The 16,989-nt window shown below is 38.8% G+C and overlaps 1 protein-coding gene across 4 annotated transcripts; it reads right to left on the reverse strand.

The window, feature by feature from the left end:
* Positions 1-516: 516 nt before the first annotated feature.
* Positions 517-16,294, reverse strand: LOC108897211 (signal transducer and activator of transcription 4). Of its 4 annotated transcripts, none has more exons than XM_051072734.1 (24): positions 16,061-16,285; positions 15,754-15,885; positions 14,360-14,495; positions 11,096-11,194; positions 9,940-10,032; positions 9,754-9,832; positions 9,522-9,607; positions 9,181-9,332; positions 7,478-7,636; positions 6,857-6,949; positions 6,578-6,637; positions 6,453-6,473; positions 5,998-6,088; positions 5,593-5,637; positions 5,254-5,337; positions 5,061-5,159; positions 4,670-4,805; positions 4,385-4,437; positions 4,114-4,208; positions 3,403-3,539; positions 2,985-3,176; positions 2,814-2,859; positions 2,462-2,567; positions 517-1,337 (listed from the first exon to the last, which is right to left on the reverse strand). In XM_051072734.1, exons 2-24 carry the CDS (start codon positions 15,879-15,881, stop codon positions 1,314-1,316), a joined length of 2,214 nt encoding a protein of 737 aa, XP_050928691.1. In that variant the 5' UTR covers positions 15,882-15,885; positions 16,061-16,285; the 3' UTR covers positions 517-1,313. The 4 variants fall into 4 exon arrangements, 3 of the variants coding, with proteins under 3 accessions (XP_050928691.1, XP_018552222.1, XP_018552221.1); XM_018696706.2 differs by having other exon boundaries at positions 5,998-6,091; XM_018696705.2 differs by having other exon boundaries at positions 5,998-6,091; positions 15,754-15,882; positions 16,061-16,284.
* Positions 16,295-16,989: the final 695 nt, after the last annotated feature.

Below are 16,989 nucleotides of genomic sequence, written 5' to 3' on the forward strand. Positions count from 1 at the left end.
TATTTGTTATCTTTGACGACAGTTAGATGAGAAGAGCATTACTGTTCTCCTGTATGCTGCTGAAGCTCGAGGCAACAGTCAGCTTAGTTTAGCATAAAGACAGGAAACTAGCTAATACATAAACACACAAACAAAGATGGCACCTCAAAATCAATAAATATGTGGTTCAGACTATTACAGACTTGCTCATGACCTCATGGAAACTAGGCAGAATTTTCTTACTAGAAGTCCTGTCCCCAATCTGTCTTGCAAAGACAGTTTTGAGCCCAGTGGTGCAGCAGGTGGTATAGCCCACTCAGTATACTAACAGTTAAGTGGATTTGCATGCAAAGCATCGTCTGTTAAAGGTATGAAAGGGCTTTATGCAATATTCTTATTGTGATAAGTGGTTCAAACATTAACAGAATAATTAATAACCCCATTTGGACTAATAGTCAGTTGTAAATGGTGTCCAACATGTTTCAAACATAAGACAGAATGAACACTGAATTAATATCAAAATCTTATGATACTGGATGTGAGTGAACCTGTAATTAATTTATTTATTTTTGACAACTGTCACACAAGCAAGAATGCTTGATCGTTATTTGCAGGGAAAAAAAATGTTTCATCATTCTGGGTGATTGCGCCAACCATTGTTTAATCATCGTCCCACCTCATTCTCCGGTAATCATGTGATTCTCGACAAAATTTGTATCAAGCAAGAAGTAGTGCGTTGTAGGCATTTTTTTTTACTTCCGGCTGCTTCCAAAAATAAAAGCTCTGCAAATTGCAAAGTTATCAGTAGACCGTGTCATGCCTCCTCATGGTCGATAGGTGGCAGGTGAACTAACCATCAATGAATATGTGAATGAGTGTGTATGTATGCAACGCAGGTCGAGTCAAAACATTGTAACAAACATTCAACTTCAACTGTTGCGACTAACAGTTACAAAAAGAGACAGTAGTGCCAGTGATGCAGAAATAAAATAGCAAGCTAATGTCAATATGGTACACTGCACATGTTTAAATTGTTTTATATACAATATAGACTTCATAGAAACTCATTCAACAGTTAAAATATAATTAAGTCAAAATGAAGTTGTCATAGATCTACAGAACCACATCAAAATTTCTTTTAAGAAGTTAGGAATGTTAAAAGCAGCTAACAACAGCTAAAGTAATGAATCCAGTTTTACCACAAAAACCTTAAAACTCAGCAGGCTGTTTCATCATAATCAAGATGTAGACATTGGTTGGAGACTGGCATCAGATCAATGGGAAAACTTTGTGAGGAAGGATTCAAAGAACGTTTCAGCACACTTCATCTTGTTTTACTCCGAATATGGAGAACTCATCTGTAAAGTAAAATGAGAATATAAGTGGCAGATAATATGGAGAGGTCCTCTACAAAACAAAAATAGCTGAGTTTTCAGCTGAGTTTGTGGACAAGACTGAAGTTATTCTACATTTCTTATTGTCAGTACATGAAAAGACCAAAACTTATTTGCTTTTAAAGATTTACATTGGATTAAGAATTTTTTAATTCTTTATTTTTTAAGTAATTCTCTAAAACATCTGGGAGTGTGGTTTTTGTTCAGTATCACTAAGACAGGAGGAAATAGCGCATTTTGTTGAGGACTATTTTCAGCTGTGGATTAATACACATTTAGTGTACTGATGAATATTTACAGCAGTAAGACAGTTATAAGGGACTCAAAAGTCAAAATAAACTAAGAGTGTGTTCATGGTAAAACAGTGTTGCTCACTGATGTGTTTTTAACAGTTTTTGGACAACAGTAGAGTTCTATGGCACAGAGGGATAATATCTACCAGGCTTTGGATATATAAACAATATTTGTTGGCAGGATCAGTCCATTGTTTATTCTGGGCCTGTAATCACAAAGCATCTTAAGGCTAAAAGTGTTGATTTAGGAGAAATTCCTGAAAAATAATGGGTAAGTAGATCACAAAGCCACTTGCTGCTACTTTGAATTGAATGTAAGAGGGGAGCTAACTATATACATATTGTAAAATAAAATTCTCCCAGGTCTACACAAATGTCATCACACAGATGCATTTTGGAAAAGGCCTGTATTTGTTTATTTCTTACTGTTTTCTGTTTATTACTGCCGGATGTTGTACATGCGTTTTTACCAGCACAGACCAGTCTCTCATCAGCCAATCCCTGTGGTTATTGCAAGAAAGCTCCTCCATGAAAATTGTTATCAAAGCAATAGCATAAAGTTTTATTTCTAACTCACTTATCCTTGGTAAAAGTTGGTCTCAGGAACTTTGTGTATAAAATTTAGAAGAAAACTTTTAGTGTGACTCTCAGTGGTAAGACAAAATGCTTTGTGAATACATGCCCTGGTCTTTTCATGGGATTTATTTAAGAATAATATCTCTAAGAATATTGCCAACATTATCCTTAAAAACAGAACTGGTATAGTCCACCAAATGATAAAGCGTGCAAACTTACCGTGTCAATGTCGAAGCATAGCTGCTCACTGAGCATGTCAAACTCCCCAGGAGTCATTGGGGGCTCAGGAGACTGGCAAGAAGGTGGCGTGGCGCTTGAATTAGGGCTGGGACACAAGGGAAAGGGAGATATTACAAGTGAAGGGACTGCTTCCCACCGGTGGAAATTCATATAAGTCTTTACGCTGTATGTTATGCTGTATAAGTGATGTGCCAAAATCAACATTATTCATTATATCATTATTATTCCCCAACTTTGATTTAAAAATTAAACATCATGGTGAAATTATGATAAACTTACTTTAACACAAAGTGAGCAGAGTAAGGGCCTTATGTAGCAGTAATAAACTCACCGCAATTCTGAGATGGGGATCAGGGTAGATGGTATGTATGGATGGACTGAAAATTTAACAAAAGATATAAAAGAGATTAATGATGCAGCCCACAATCTGGTCAACAATAATTTCAAAACATGATCTGAAAAAACATTAACTCTAAATGAAGAAGTGGTTTGGCACTCTTGCCTTTGCTGGGTTGACTATTGTAAAGCCGACCGAAGGCCTCGTCTTTGGGGATGTCGGGGTAGAGGAACTTGAGCGGGTTCTCCGGGACAACCCCATCTGAGATCACTTTGTAGTCTCGTATGATGTCGGCAAATGGGAGAGCACTAAGCCGGTTTTTAGTGTAGGGCTCCACAGAGTTGAATTTCACATCTCCTGTTGTGGAAAGTCACTATTAGCAAAGCACAGCATCAGATCTAATAATAAAGCCCACCTGGAATGTTTAACCAGGAAACTATGTCAAACTACTTTCTGATGACCTATCTATGATCTCCATAAAGGATGATTATTTAAGTGACTAAAATACAATAAATCAAAAATCGGGAGTTTAGTATTTTAATGACACAATTGGTAGAGATGGTGTATTTGAAAGACACCTCACCATTGTCGCTATGCTCCACCCAGGTAAAAGTGATTCCTCCAAGGTGGCTCTCACTGAAGCGTAAGAGGAAGGTGCCCGGCTCTCTGTCCTTCAGCAGAGTGCGCTCCGTCTCTTTACTGACAAAACCCATGATGTAGCTGGGAAACAAAAAATAAAGGGGTAAGAATTGTAAGAATTATAACTGCTTGTGTGCATGTGTTTTATGTGCTTTTTCCTTTTTTGCAGACTTGCAAAATTGAAACTGGAGCATATTAGTTTCTGATTATTTATTGCTGTCTGCCTTTGGATGGTTACGTCAACATGGCTACTTCTGTGGGTCTGAAATGCTGCTGCAATGTTTTTCCCATAGATGGAGCAGTTTGACAGAAAATGAGTGTTAAGTGTTTGGTATGCTACATTTTATGTTACAAGCCACTAGTTTGGAGACATAACCAGCTACTGGCTGCTGCTCTAGATTAGCACAGACATGAGAGTGGTGTCAATATTCTCATCTAGCCGTCAGTAAGAGAGTAAATAAAAGTCTAGAAGGATTTACAGAAAATGTTCCTTTAAGTTTTAGAGAGTCTCACACTGGCAGTTAGTGGGACACTTCCTACATTTATGCTCTTTAGAAAAGTGAAAACAGATACATTCAAAACAACACTGAGGATAGTATATTTACTGAGACAGTTGAAGGGGTGTGGAGGGTGAGATGAGGTGAGACATTCTTACTTCTCATTCCAAACTGGCAGCAAGTGTTTCTTGATGAGTTCCAGGATGGAGTCTAGCCACATCCAGAAACTGAAGGGCTTTCCTGGAATATTCTCCTTGAAGAATGTACAACGCATGCAAAGAGATTCAAATTACATTTTTTTGGTGTTTAAATATCACATTCTATATGTAATGTAGCAGCATGGGGCACAGAAAATGCAGTCTAATCAACCACTATTTGGCACATGATACCACATGGTACTGGAATGAGGTAATGTAATGTAGCACTTACCTTAGAGAACTTAGACCAGGACACTTGATAGTCACTACAGGAGGCATGCTGGCCTATAGAAAGACACAGTGTATATACCATAAAACATAACTATACCCAAGGTAGCTTGACAGTTCTAGTCAGCAGCTATGGGTCCTGTTGAATTGCCTTTAAGGAGGGTACTGAGCGACAAGTGTAATTTTTATGGGAAGATGAGTAGGTTAATGCCACCTCATATGTGTATTTTATTTTATTTTTTTTTACAGTTATTGCAAAATCTACAGGCATCGTGTTGAGTAAACATACCAAGAAGCTTTTCTCCCAACATGGTGAGCTGCTCCTTGTTGAGGCCCCGACCGGCAAAGGTGGAGAACTGCCAGCTAAGGACCTCAGAGAGCTGGCTCCAGCTGGCCCGAGGTGGGTTTCCAAAGAATGACAAGTTCTGGCAATGAATAGGAAGAAGGAGAAACAGTTCTTAATATAATGCAGCACTGTTCAACTGTATCATTAACTACAGCATCAAAAGTGACCATAAAGTTCAATCACCACCCCTCTAAAATTGCCGTATTAGCCTGCTTTAATTTTAGCTGGGTGCGCATGAGCGATTAAACTGGCAACCGCCAGGCAACTGCTTCTGCAGCACTTTCCATTTTTTAAAAGAAAAAAACACTTTTTGTGTTTGAGTGTGTTGGCTCACCCTTGGCTCATCCGTCAGAAGGTTATACCACATGACGGAGGCCCAGCCTCCAGGCAGCTGGCTCACGTTGGAAATGACCACCAGTGGCAGAGAACACGTCTGATGGAAAAAAAAATTCACATACACAATAAGCAATTTGCTGGCCGCTACAAAAGACAGCCGAACGTCAAACAAAATCTACGCTACTTCTAACCTCCAGGTCGATGGTGAGGCCCTGCACCGTGAAGCAAGCCTCAAAACTGAGAGAGTGAAGTTCCTCTGTCACAGAGAGCAGACCCTGCAAAACACACAAACACAAAACTCAACACTGCATCATGGACATTCAAATTATGAAGCTCATTGGGTACAGCAATTTTAAAATGATTGATTGTGATGACATAGTTTGCCATTACCATTGTTTTAACTTATTTTTATTAATGTATGAAAATAATCCACAAATACAATTAAGCTGAACGTAGCATAGGTTTTCAGCATAAGTGTAAAGAGAGCGCTTTGTTGGTACATCAGTGGTGAGCTCATCTACATTTCTTACCTCATTTCCCTTTGTGCCATTGATATATTTCTTCTCTTTCAACTGCTGCAAGATACAAACTCAATGTCAGTTGGCTTAAAATCAACAGAAGAAAAACAAAAACTAATAAAGAAAATCAACAAATCACTGATGACTAATGACTAATGATGAATATTTTAAACTATATCCAAATATATGTGGAAACTGGATTTAGTCTACAGATACTCTATGATAGCTACTGAGAAAACTTAAGTATGAACTCAAAGAACTAATACAATGACTTTTTCATTAAGTTGGGGAGAAATCTGCTTTACTGCTTTTCCCTCTCTCTCGGCATGCAATGAAGGATTGGTTATGTGCTTTTCTTTTCAATAATAAATGACACATAAGAATGAATATAATCAGACAGCGAACAGGTTGTCTTACCAGGTGTCTGAACTCCACCGAGAGGCAGCCATTGGAGTAGTCCTCAATATCCATAACTTTAGTGTTGTTGGTCAGGATGAAAAACTGACGACTTCTGAGGAGAAAAAGAAGGTAAAGCAGGAGAGGGGGAAGCCATGTAAATATTCAATTACTGTAAAATACTTTAAGAAACCAAAATGTAGACATTTGTCATTCAATAAATATGGATGCTTTTAAATTGCTGGAGCTGGAGTTTATCTATTTTAGTTTTTAATGGTTGACTTGTTAAGCTGTTTGGAATTAACCAATTTCTTGATGTGGTGAAGTACTGGCTGCAGTATGGCAATATATGTAAATGCATGTCTGTAATCTGGTGTAGTATACTGTTGGCTATGGTTCCTCAAACCCACTACCATAGTGCTACACTGCTTCTATCTGTGCTAAAATTAAGCATCAGAAGTACGTCCTGTACTCACACTCTGCCGGGGGGGAGGTCCCTAGAGACACAAACACACAAATATAAAAAGATTAGTGCTGCAGACAAATTCATCTGCAGGGTATGACTTTTACATTGCAGATAGAAAATTAAACAAAATCTCACTTGTCAAATGTTGTTTTCACTTTCAGCTGATAATCCACTTCTGGGAGTTTAACCAGGAGTCTGGGAGAAATCAGAAAGAGAAAAAAACTGAGTTCTCAACCAACATTATTACAGTTTTTTTTCTTTCCCAAGTGATGACAAATAAACAGATAAAAATGAAAACATTAGAAAATGTCACATGCTTTTTACTTAAAGACAGAGGTATAAACAAGAATAATATGGACAAATATAGCAGGAAAAAAAAAAATCAAGGAAGCATATTAGGTTACGTAATGATACCTGACTTTGGTGGTGAATTGAACTCCAGTCTTGATGATGAGGGGCTTCTGTGGATGTGTGGGCATGCATGGCTGCTTCTCCACAACAAATGAGCTGAGAACAAACCGCACCTCATATGATTTACACAGTTTTCATCACATTCATTTCACGCATGCATGTGAGAGGGCATTCAAGCCACAGTTGGTCGTGTCCTGAATTTAGCACCTTTTTGTACTGTGCAATATGTTGCCAATGCTAAGGAGGAAATCATGTTACTTGTAATGTTGGTGTGCTCAGCCATCTATGTTCAATCTAAGTGTTTACAGAGATGAAAAAATACATGATGCTACACAAATTTCAAGCTGTAAAGCCAGAAGACTTCCTTCCACAAAGCCATCATGGTTAGTCACAGACAAACGGTAAGGAGTTGCTGACTTCCCTCAGGTGGTGTTATTTTGATTTCTGTTTGTCTTATTGGAAATAGAAACATGTTGAACTGGAAACACTCCACAAAAATGCTAAATAAAGTTGCTGGACAGAGTATTGCGTGTTCAAACCACCTAATTACTGAAAAAGTAAGTATATGCACATACTATCAGTTGTGTTTCATTGCCTGTTTGCTTTGTGTGGTGCTCAGTGTACCTCTTGATGAGGTGATAGATAAGGTATTTAACTCGCTCCTCCATCTGAGGTTTTTGCAGCGGGATCGGGTCACTCTCATAGGTGACCTTCACAACCAGCTCCCCCAGTTTGTCCAGCTGACGCTTGATCTGGAAGAGACTTTGTGCTGTCAGAGTAAACCTGCAAGGGGACAGGTGAGAGGAGGATGAGGAGGATGATAGAGAGATTTTATGCATATTTCAAATACGTGACATTCATATACCATGTTAGACTGATCTGGGCCTAGCCAGTGTGGGTGAGAATTCATATCGAAGTTGAAACTGGTTGGTCTTACAATGAAGTTGTACTTTACACTACTGGAGTTTTTAGCTTTTCGCTTCTCGATACACTTCAAAAGTAGGTGAAGTTTTGCCATATATGACCCACTCTCAGAATTCACATTGAAAATAACTGAGCAGTTTGATCCAGCTTTCAAGCCAAAAACTTGTTGGGGTCATTTGTGAGGTTGATGTATTTGGATCACACTGGCTGTGGTCACAAGCGTGCTAGCAGATCCATGCTGCTTTATAGCACTGCTCTGAGCTACAAGCTGATGTCAGCATGCTAACATACTCACAGATGACAATGCTGATATTTAGCATGTGTAATACTTATAGGCATATATTAACTCAACTTTAGTTGTATTGTGTTAGAATGCAAATGTATGCTAATCAGCAGACAAATAGTGCTGCTAAGGCTGATGAGAATGTAAAAATTTGAACCTGATGATTTAATTTACAGCCAGAAAACAGCAGCACTGTAAAAGTCAGAAGATCAGTAGTGTTTATCTTCTGGGGATCACAAATGTCTGTACAAATTAGTTGTTGAGATATTTCAACCTGGACCAAAGAGGTGAACTAACCAGCATTGCTGTCACTAAAGCCACACCACTAGCTAAGAACAGATCAGCAGCGACCACTTCAGTGATTTACTGCTGTGATGTTACACACAAGCAACCAGGTGAAAAGTGGTACAGAGCGCAGCTAAATGTCAACAAATGGATGAGAGTGGTACATCTTCCCAGAGGAACATCTTTGGTTAAATTGCAGAGGGCCAGCGTGTACAGAAAGAGTATAACTACTCTAGAAATTAAGTGAACAGTATGTTTCCACAACAAATTATGAAAAGCTCTTCAAACAAAATGAGATTTCTTGTCAGATGAGCCAGTTTATTCAGATCTAGCTGCTATCCTGAGCTCTTGTTCATGTCATTTGTGGAATAATGGTTTGATAAAAGCAGCTATTCAAGGTCAGCCTACACGCTTTGTTGATTATAGGTCCAGTTCTGAACCTGATGTCGCTCATAAAAAATTAAAAGGAAATCCACTGATTTGACAGTATAATCATTATGAGGAGTTCTACTCAACCTGTAAAAATAATGCAATGTTTCCTGTGTGGAGGAGCTGAGAAAATAACCCTGATGATGTCATTAGGGCTATCTTGGCTTGGCAATTACAGATTTATAACAGAAAACCCACATAACAAACTGAAGGTGAGGAGGCTGAAAGGGCATTTATCTGACAGTGAGTAATAAGTGGTTGCATCATGGGAAATGAAGGATCCATCAAGATATCTGAGCCTCTACTGCTTGTGTATTGTGGGTAGCCTGACTTTACAGTTAGAGCAAAACTTTGAGGGTATGTTAGTTACATATGAAGTTTAATCTGAGATTACTGTGCTCATTACCAGCTCTGCAGCTGGTCCAGGCCAGTGAGCAGTGGACCGCCGATGGCGGCGATCTGCTGCCTGCGCTTCCAGTCCTGCAGCTCAGGGTTGAGCTGAGAAGTCATCAGGTCATCAATCTCCTTAATCACAACATCCATCTTTGACAGGATCTCCTAACAGACATATGAGGAACAGTTGTGATGGTTTGCGAAATGTAAATTATACAACACGATGAGTCTTTATTCGTACATTCGAGAGCTGTGGGCATCTTTGCCCACATGCATTTTTATATTTGGAGACATTTTGTGAGACTCCTTTGCCCCTTATATGTTTGAATTTTGCATGATGATACAAATGCATACCTTCCTTTTAAAGTCGAGTCTGTTAAGCATTTCCTGTAGTCTTGTTACTTCCTGTTTCATCATGTCAGAGTTCCTATCTGCTGATTCTGACAACCAAACACACAACCACAAATACATAGTTTTGAGCACATTATTGAGTGTTGGAGGCAGTGCAGCTTTTTACGCACATGCTTTCATGCATTCAGGTAATAAGGGGCTTTTTTTGGTGTCTACATCTTATAACAGGACTCACCACGAGACTGTAGGGTCTTGTAACGAAAATCAAAGTCGTCCTGCATGTCCTCAATGTATTTCACAGCCTGGTCCATCAACTAGACATAAGCAGTCAGACAGTTTTTTTAAAAATTCATTTAATAAGAAGAAATGTTGTAATATCTTTCTTTTGCTATTCCCTGAAATCCCTGAGTGTTTCAGTTACCTGCACGCTGCCCCTGATGATACCGACTCTGTTGTCCATGTTCTTCTGCCTCTCAAAGGCCACAGAATTCTGCAATGATTTCTCCAGTGGACCCTGATGAGAAATGTTCTCTTTAGTCATCTTTTTATTCTCTATTAATTTACTAATTGTGTTTTTGAAACATACACATCAAACATCATGTAAACCTGTAAACCTTTTTTCCAGTGCTTTACGGTATGCTGACAAAACTTCTTAATTTCGTAATTTACGTGTGAGAAATTCTTAATTTCTCAAACTACCGGCAGAACACATTTACTGACATGACAAGGTGCTTCAAGAGAATAGTTAAAAATAATACCGAAACACAACATTGTTAGATAATGATAACCTGCTGATGCTTGGCAGGTGACGTTCATGATGTCTATCATCTTAATTTAACATATTAGAATGCTAACATTTGCTAATTAGCACTAAACACAGAGTACAGCTGAGGTTGATGGGAATGTTGTTACTTTTAAAGGCATATTTTGATCACAAACCAAAGTATTGGACAAATTGAAAATTTGACCTGTTGATTGTGCTAGATTAAAAGTCAAACAATCACCATTTATTAGAATTAATCCTCTGAGGACAATGAATGTTTGTGCCAAATTTCTACAACAAGTAACTGTTTTCATATATAAGTGGTCATGTGATACATTGTTAATAAAAAATCTTGAATATAGACGGTAAAAGAAAAAAGAATTAAAGGGGAAACAAATCTTTTGTAGCTGTAAAACCTTTAGTATTTATTAACAAACACTGAAGACATGTCTTTTAGACACTATAAAAGTTGTTCTGGTTTTGCAACTAAAATTACTCTTTATTTATTGTCAGTTATTGTTGGTTCTGTTTTACAGTGTATTCGCAGCAGCCTCTCTGGAACAGTGCCACAATTTAAAAAAAGAGAAAAAAAGTTGTTTATGGTTATGGCACGCTTAAACAATTACCGTAAGTGTCAAGGATCAAAATATTTTGACACTCCACACTATTTCTTGGGAATACAGTGAAGTGACTGGGAATGTGGGGGTGTAAATAATACCACACGGTCTTCCTGGTAGCAGCACTGATTTACCAGCAGCAGTTGCTATTAAGGAACTAGAGGGACTTTCCCACTGAGGGAGACGGTGTGACAAACCTGTTCCTGCGTGCAAGCGCTGGAGAGGATACGACGCTCTTCCCTGAGGCAGGTGGAGATAACTCTTGCCATGACAGCAGGGTTGGTAGAGTATTTCACCTGTGGAGCCAAACACACACGTGCACAATAATAAATGAATGAAGGAATTAAAAAACACTTTCTCATAAAGACCCTGATGAGAAATGTGAAATTTGTTTTTCATTGAGAACTGACATCATGGGTCTTCTCAGAGACTTTTTTACTGGAAATGCTTCACTGAATTGAATCGATAAAGGAATGAGGTTCAGCTTGACTCTGGCAAGATATAAAAGGACCATTCTCCAGTCATAATGAAAGTGCAAATAGAAGGCAGGTTGTCAGAGGTGTGTACAGATACTTGGAGCATAACCGCTTTTTTTCCAAAGGCGTTATAGCCTGTAACCATAACGTTTATTTGAATCTTGGAAAACATTTAAAGGGTGTGATCCTCATTTATAATGGATCAGGTTACATAAACAAAACAATACGCAAGTGATTCGTGGCTATTTGAATTGATTGAGGATTGATTTTTAAAGCTATAGTGTTCATTCCAGGGGTGAATTACATTATATTGTAACACAGGAGATAAAAATGTATTCCTATGGACTTTTATATTTTGGGTTTAGGTACAATTATATATATAATAGATAATAGATTACAGTTGTTAATGATAATAACTGAATAACAACTGTAATAAATTACAGTTATTGCAGTAATAACTGTAATAAATTACAGTTGTTAATGATTATAGCCAATTATCAGCCTAATAGCCAATAAAATATGAAAGATTCTTTGAAAATAACATGTATAGAGTGATAATGTTTGAGGCTCATTGTTTTCAGACCACATTTTTGTAATAGTAGTAGTAGAATGTTTGACATCTATTAACGCACTTCCACAGAGCTGGGGGACTCACGTAAGACTCAAAACTACAAAACACACTTGACTCTTCATTTCCCATGATGCAACCAACTAGGCCAACCCACTATGATAAGCCTGATAGCATCACTGACCTTAATGTGTAAAATCAGTCCTGTTTCATGCATCAAGAGGACATTGTTCTTTCAGTACAAAGGTAAATGTGGCAATGGCAGCTCAGAATATGCTCATAGCACAGGGTTTGTTTTATGAATAAAATCAATGTTTTATATTCTTACAGTGCATCTAAATACGGAGAAGCCACAAACTTTCCATCGGCCACACTCCCTCCTCCTCCCTGCCTCCGTGGCTACTTCTGCACGACCACATGGTTCTCATGTTTAGCATGAGATTTACATGAAGAGTGTGGCGTTACTTTGCCCATCATCAGCCCATTCACAAGAAACACACTTAGAAAAGTGCAAAAAAATCCTGCTGTGGGAAGAGGAAACTTTTTGTCTCGCCTCCAGCCGTGACTAAACTGTCATGCATCAGCATCATTGCCACAATGATGCGGAATGATCGAGGACGCATCAACACACACCTACACATTCATTTTCATTACAGTAACAAGCACACCATTCGGCCCTGGCAAGTAAAAGATTAGTTTGGTTTATTGTTTATAAAGCTGCTAGTCACAAGCCCACTTCTCTTTTTAGTTGACCTGCACTTTTCAGCTAAAAATGTATTCTGGAAACAGCTTTGGTGCTCATCTCTCACTGTGGTGGTGTTAACGGAATACACACCTCAGAGATTTCTTGGTATTTTCCTGAATTTCTGATGAAGACCAATAAAGGTCAAATGGGGGGGGGGGTTTCCCAAGAATGACTGAATGCTTGACTCTGTGTGGTGAGACAAACAAATGGAAGAGTGATTCAAACATGGCTCTGCTTTAAATCTCTCTTGTTTCTGTACAAATGGACAGCAGAAACGACTCTGGCGCACGACAACAACAACAAACCGCAAACGTTCTTGACTGCCGCACAGGAGTAACTACTTCCTCTGCAAAGTGTTGACTTTGACACATGCACACACATTCCGACACACAGGAAACAGCGGTATGAGCCTAGTGGGGGTTTGTTCTGCAAAGGTATATGTCTTTTCCAGAATAAAATGTGCGCTGAGGCTTGTGATGTGAACGAGCGCTGACTTCGACCAAACATCCTGTTACAGCTCTAGGAGCAGCCTCTACGCTCTCATGAGCTAAACAATAACATTAACATACCCCTCCCTTAATACATTAGTATGGTCTGTTGTTTAGTTAACCGCCTCAGAACTGAGCAAAGGTGTGCTCAAATGCAAAAAAAAATTACTTTAGAATTGTAGTCAGCGAACAAGCAAAAAATAAGTGTTCTCCTGCCTCTACATTATCATTACACTTCTTGCAAGAATTTTCATGCAATAAATGCACACTTTATAAAAGAATAGACTTTTGAGTGAAAGGTAAAGTAAGTACTTGGCCTTACTCACTTTATTTGACATTTGAGTCACTCAGAAGTGAAAACAATAGCTGCCTCTCTCAGGTAACAGAGAAAACAACACAAAAATAGAACCAAGTCACACATTCAAATGAAGTTCCAAACTGAAAGTACAGTCAATACTTTTTCATTTTACTTCCCTGTCACCTCCAGTATATGGCCACCATAGACCACGAAACAACTTCTCCTTACTAGAAAGGGCTTTAACTGACTGCTGCAAATGATGATAGCATGATCAGTCTATGGTCAAATTTCTCTTCCTCTAACAAGCACAAAATCTTTCTTTCTGCCTCCAATTTTGTAACCTCAAACTTTCTACAGCAATTTTTCAAAGGAACATTTGAATCCTATTCACCTAAATACATGATTTCAGTTTCACCAAACTCTCACTAGTTGTTTCATGATCGAGGTTCTTCCTTTCTACTGGCTATGCGCTAACGTGTGTCAACCAAAACATGTAAGTAAAATGATCAATTGTGCAGTCACATCATTCTCTCTTGCCTTTGCCGCTGCTTTCACACTTCCTTTTGTTTACTCTTTGCTCTCTAATACAGCCCACATGGTAGTGAAAGTTGTTTGTGTCATTTATTGAGTATGAGCATGTCAGACAAAAAAACAAACAAGTCATATTTTTTTTTTCTATTTTTGTCACACTTGTCTCTTGCTGCTGTAACATGTAAATTTACCAAGTGGGATGGTTATCTTATCTTATATTATCTTTTTTTTGTGGGGGGGGGGGCTTTTGGTGGTTTAAATTTTGGTATATGCTGCAAAACAGCAGAAAAGTTCTGAAAATGTAGCGAGTGTCAACATAGCAAGGACATGAAGGGATGAAGGAGGGGCAACTCACCTGAAGCTGTTGTTGTATTATTTTCATGTTGTGCCTTTGTAAGAAGTTCTGCTCCTGTGAGCGCACCCTCTCCAACTGGGACAGCAGGTTGGTGAACAGCACCGCCGCCATTGATTCGTCGTTAGCTGCTGTGTCCCTGGAAAACACAGTGATGAGTGTTTCCAAGTAAAAACCAATGAAGAAGAGGATGCCAGAGGAAGATTAATAAAAGTACAAATACGCATACTAGCAACCGCTAATGGCTGCTTAAGGCTACTGTAGAAAAACTTCATTACCCAGAGGTCATGGGAGATATTAATAATCAACCTAACACTCATGCTTAGCTTCCCTTTTGGTTACTCTCTAATATTTTTAAGTAAACCAAGCAAAGGAGCGTGAAAAAGGGCAGTGCCGAGCACAGGGTCCTCCTATCAGAGAGCGTGCTAGTTTATTTTGGAGTGATGGCATCTCCAAACCTGCAAATGTGTGTACTTGCACAGGTGGCTGCTAACAAATATGCACATGAAATTATCAGTGGAGGAAAAAAACAAAAACAAAAAACCACAATATTTGATATACTATCACATGACTATCACATATAAAGTTGTTATGGGTGTTGGACTCTTGTTTCTGTCCATCTGGCAGGCTATTACTCAGTCTCCTGATTTGATCTGCGGGAAGTATGTGGCTCTTTAGCTGCTAAATGCTCACACATTCTGGCTGCTATCACCAACACTCAGACGAATCAAAGTCAGTGACAGTAAAGCTGTGGGCTGTACAACCAAAATGATAATAAAATCCTCTGTATGGGGAACTCCAGTGTTGGGTGATAATTCTCTGTGGGTTTGTCTCTACAGGTACATCATACGGCGCCATCTGATCCATTGATAACATAAAAATATCAACTGGTGTGGATGAAAGCCTGATGTTAATCCAGGAACTAATGTCTAAATAAAAGTGAAATGGTAACCTGTGTGCTTTTGTTCTCCAAGTGTTACTTTGGCTACTACGTGTGTCTGCAGCATCTACCCAGACAGCAGACGATAGGCATCTGTACAGCAGCCCCACACTGAAATGGAATTTAAAGGATCACTTTAAATTTTTACTAAATTTCACTTTTATTCACTTTGTCCATTTTTGAGATATCTGCCTCTGAAATATCTGGCTCCACTTGAATGCTCTGGAACATTTTTCCACTGTAATTTGAGATTCATGATCTTTTAAACTGAAAAAAAAGAGAGCACTGGCTTTTTCTGTGACAAGAAGAGAAAAGAAACAAAGAAGTTGTTGTAGATTTTTTCATGCTCCTCTGTTCCATTTAAGATGAATATGACCAGGACAACATGAAACTCTCTTTCTCTCTCACACACACACACACGCACGCACACAAAGACATAGAGACAAGGGGGACTCACCAGTCCTGAGACTCGATCCAGCTGGCCAGACCCTGTCGGATGTCCATGGGGAAATTATCATCATACAGGTAGTCCACATGTTCGAGGAGTCTGATCTCCAGCTGCTGAATCTGCTTCCACTGGCTCATGCTGCTGTGCGCACAGACAGCACAAAACACACCAACAGCCCGTTATCACCAGGGTTTAACAGAGAAAAAAAGACGATCGCATCTTATTTCTGCTCTATCATTGGTTACATTTCATATTTATCTATTGTAACAATTAGTTTAGTAGTTGAATTCTATTTTTTCCCCCTCGTATTTGTTACCTGAGACGTCTCTGCGCTGCTCTCCGTCAGTCACATTCACCATGTGCACTTGTTTCCCTCTTTGACTTTCGTTTTTTTTTTTGTTTTTTTTTTTTTAACGAGTCTCAGTTCAGGAAGCGACCTCATTTACGCTCAGGGGCTGTGCTCACTCACAGGTATTCAAGAAGCCTGCCTATTCAGTCTCTCTCTCTCTCTCTCTCTCTCTCTCTCTCTGTCACGCACACACACACACACACACACACACATCTTTGATCTGCATGTAAGATGAGAGTAGATTTACCGGTAGTAAGAACATCTGGCGCAAAACATGTTCTCACAGGGGGCAGTGGTGCCAGTTTGTAACGAAGTATTTCGAAATGAAATCACAACCAGTTCCTGATTATTATGTAACTGCCAGGACTGTAAAAGCCTTGACGATTAATTACTGTGGTCCATGAGGAATTTGACTTGTAACTGTTTAAAATGAACATATGAATTCTAACTCCTGACAGTAAAACTAAACAGCTGTTGAATGAATGTGATTCCTTTCAGCAGCTTAAAAAATGTAATTGACTTTTATATGTTTAAACAACAGTGTTTGTGTTAACATTAACACTGTTTAAGGAAGAAAAGTGGGTCATCTGAACAAAAAAAAAAATAGTTAACAAAGGAGGAAGGAAGCGCTGCCTGGCTTCGACTGATGTCACGGGTCTTTTTTAAGTGAGGCAGGTAAAAACACAAAAAAACAAAACCATGGAGAAAAAAAAAAAGAACCTAGGCAGTATTCATTCCTCAAGAATATGGGCAAACAAACCAATGATGTGGCCTACAATATGAGAGGAACAAAAAGGAGATTCAAAGAAAGAGTTAACGAGGATAAAACTGCAATTTGTATAAAAGATCCAAACTGCACTACAGCTGTTCATCCAACAATTATCAGCTGAAAATGA

This window comes from Lates calcarifer, linkage group LG1, assembly GCF_001640805.2.
Source record: "Lates calcarifer isolate ASB-BC8 linkage group LG1, TLL_Latcal_v3, whole genome shotgun sequence".
NCBI classification, from domain to species: Eukaryota; Metazoa; Chordata; class Actinopteri; family Centropomidae; genus Lates; species Lates calcarifer.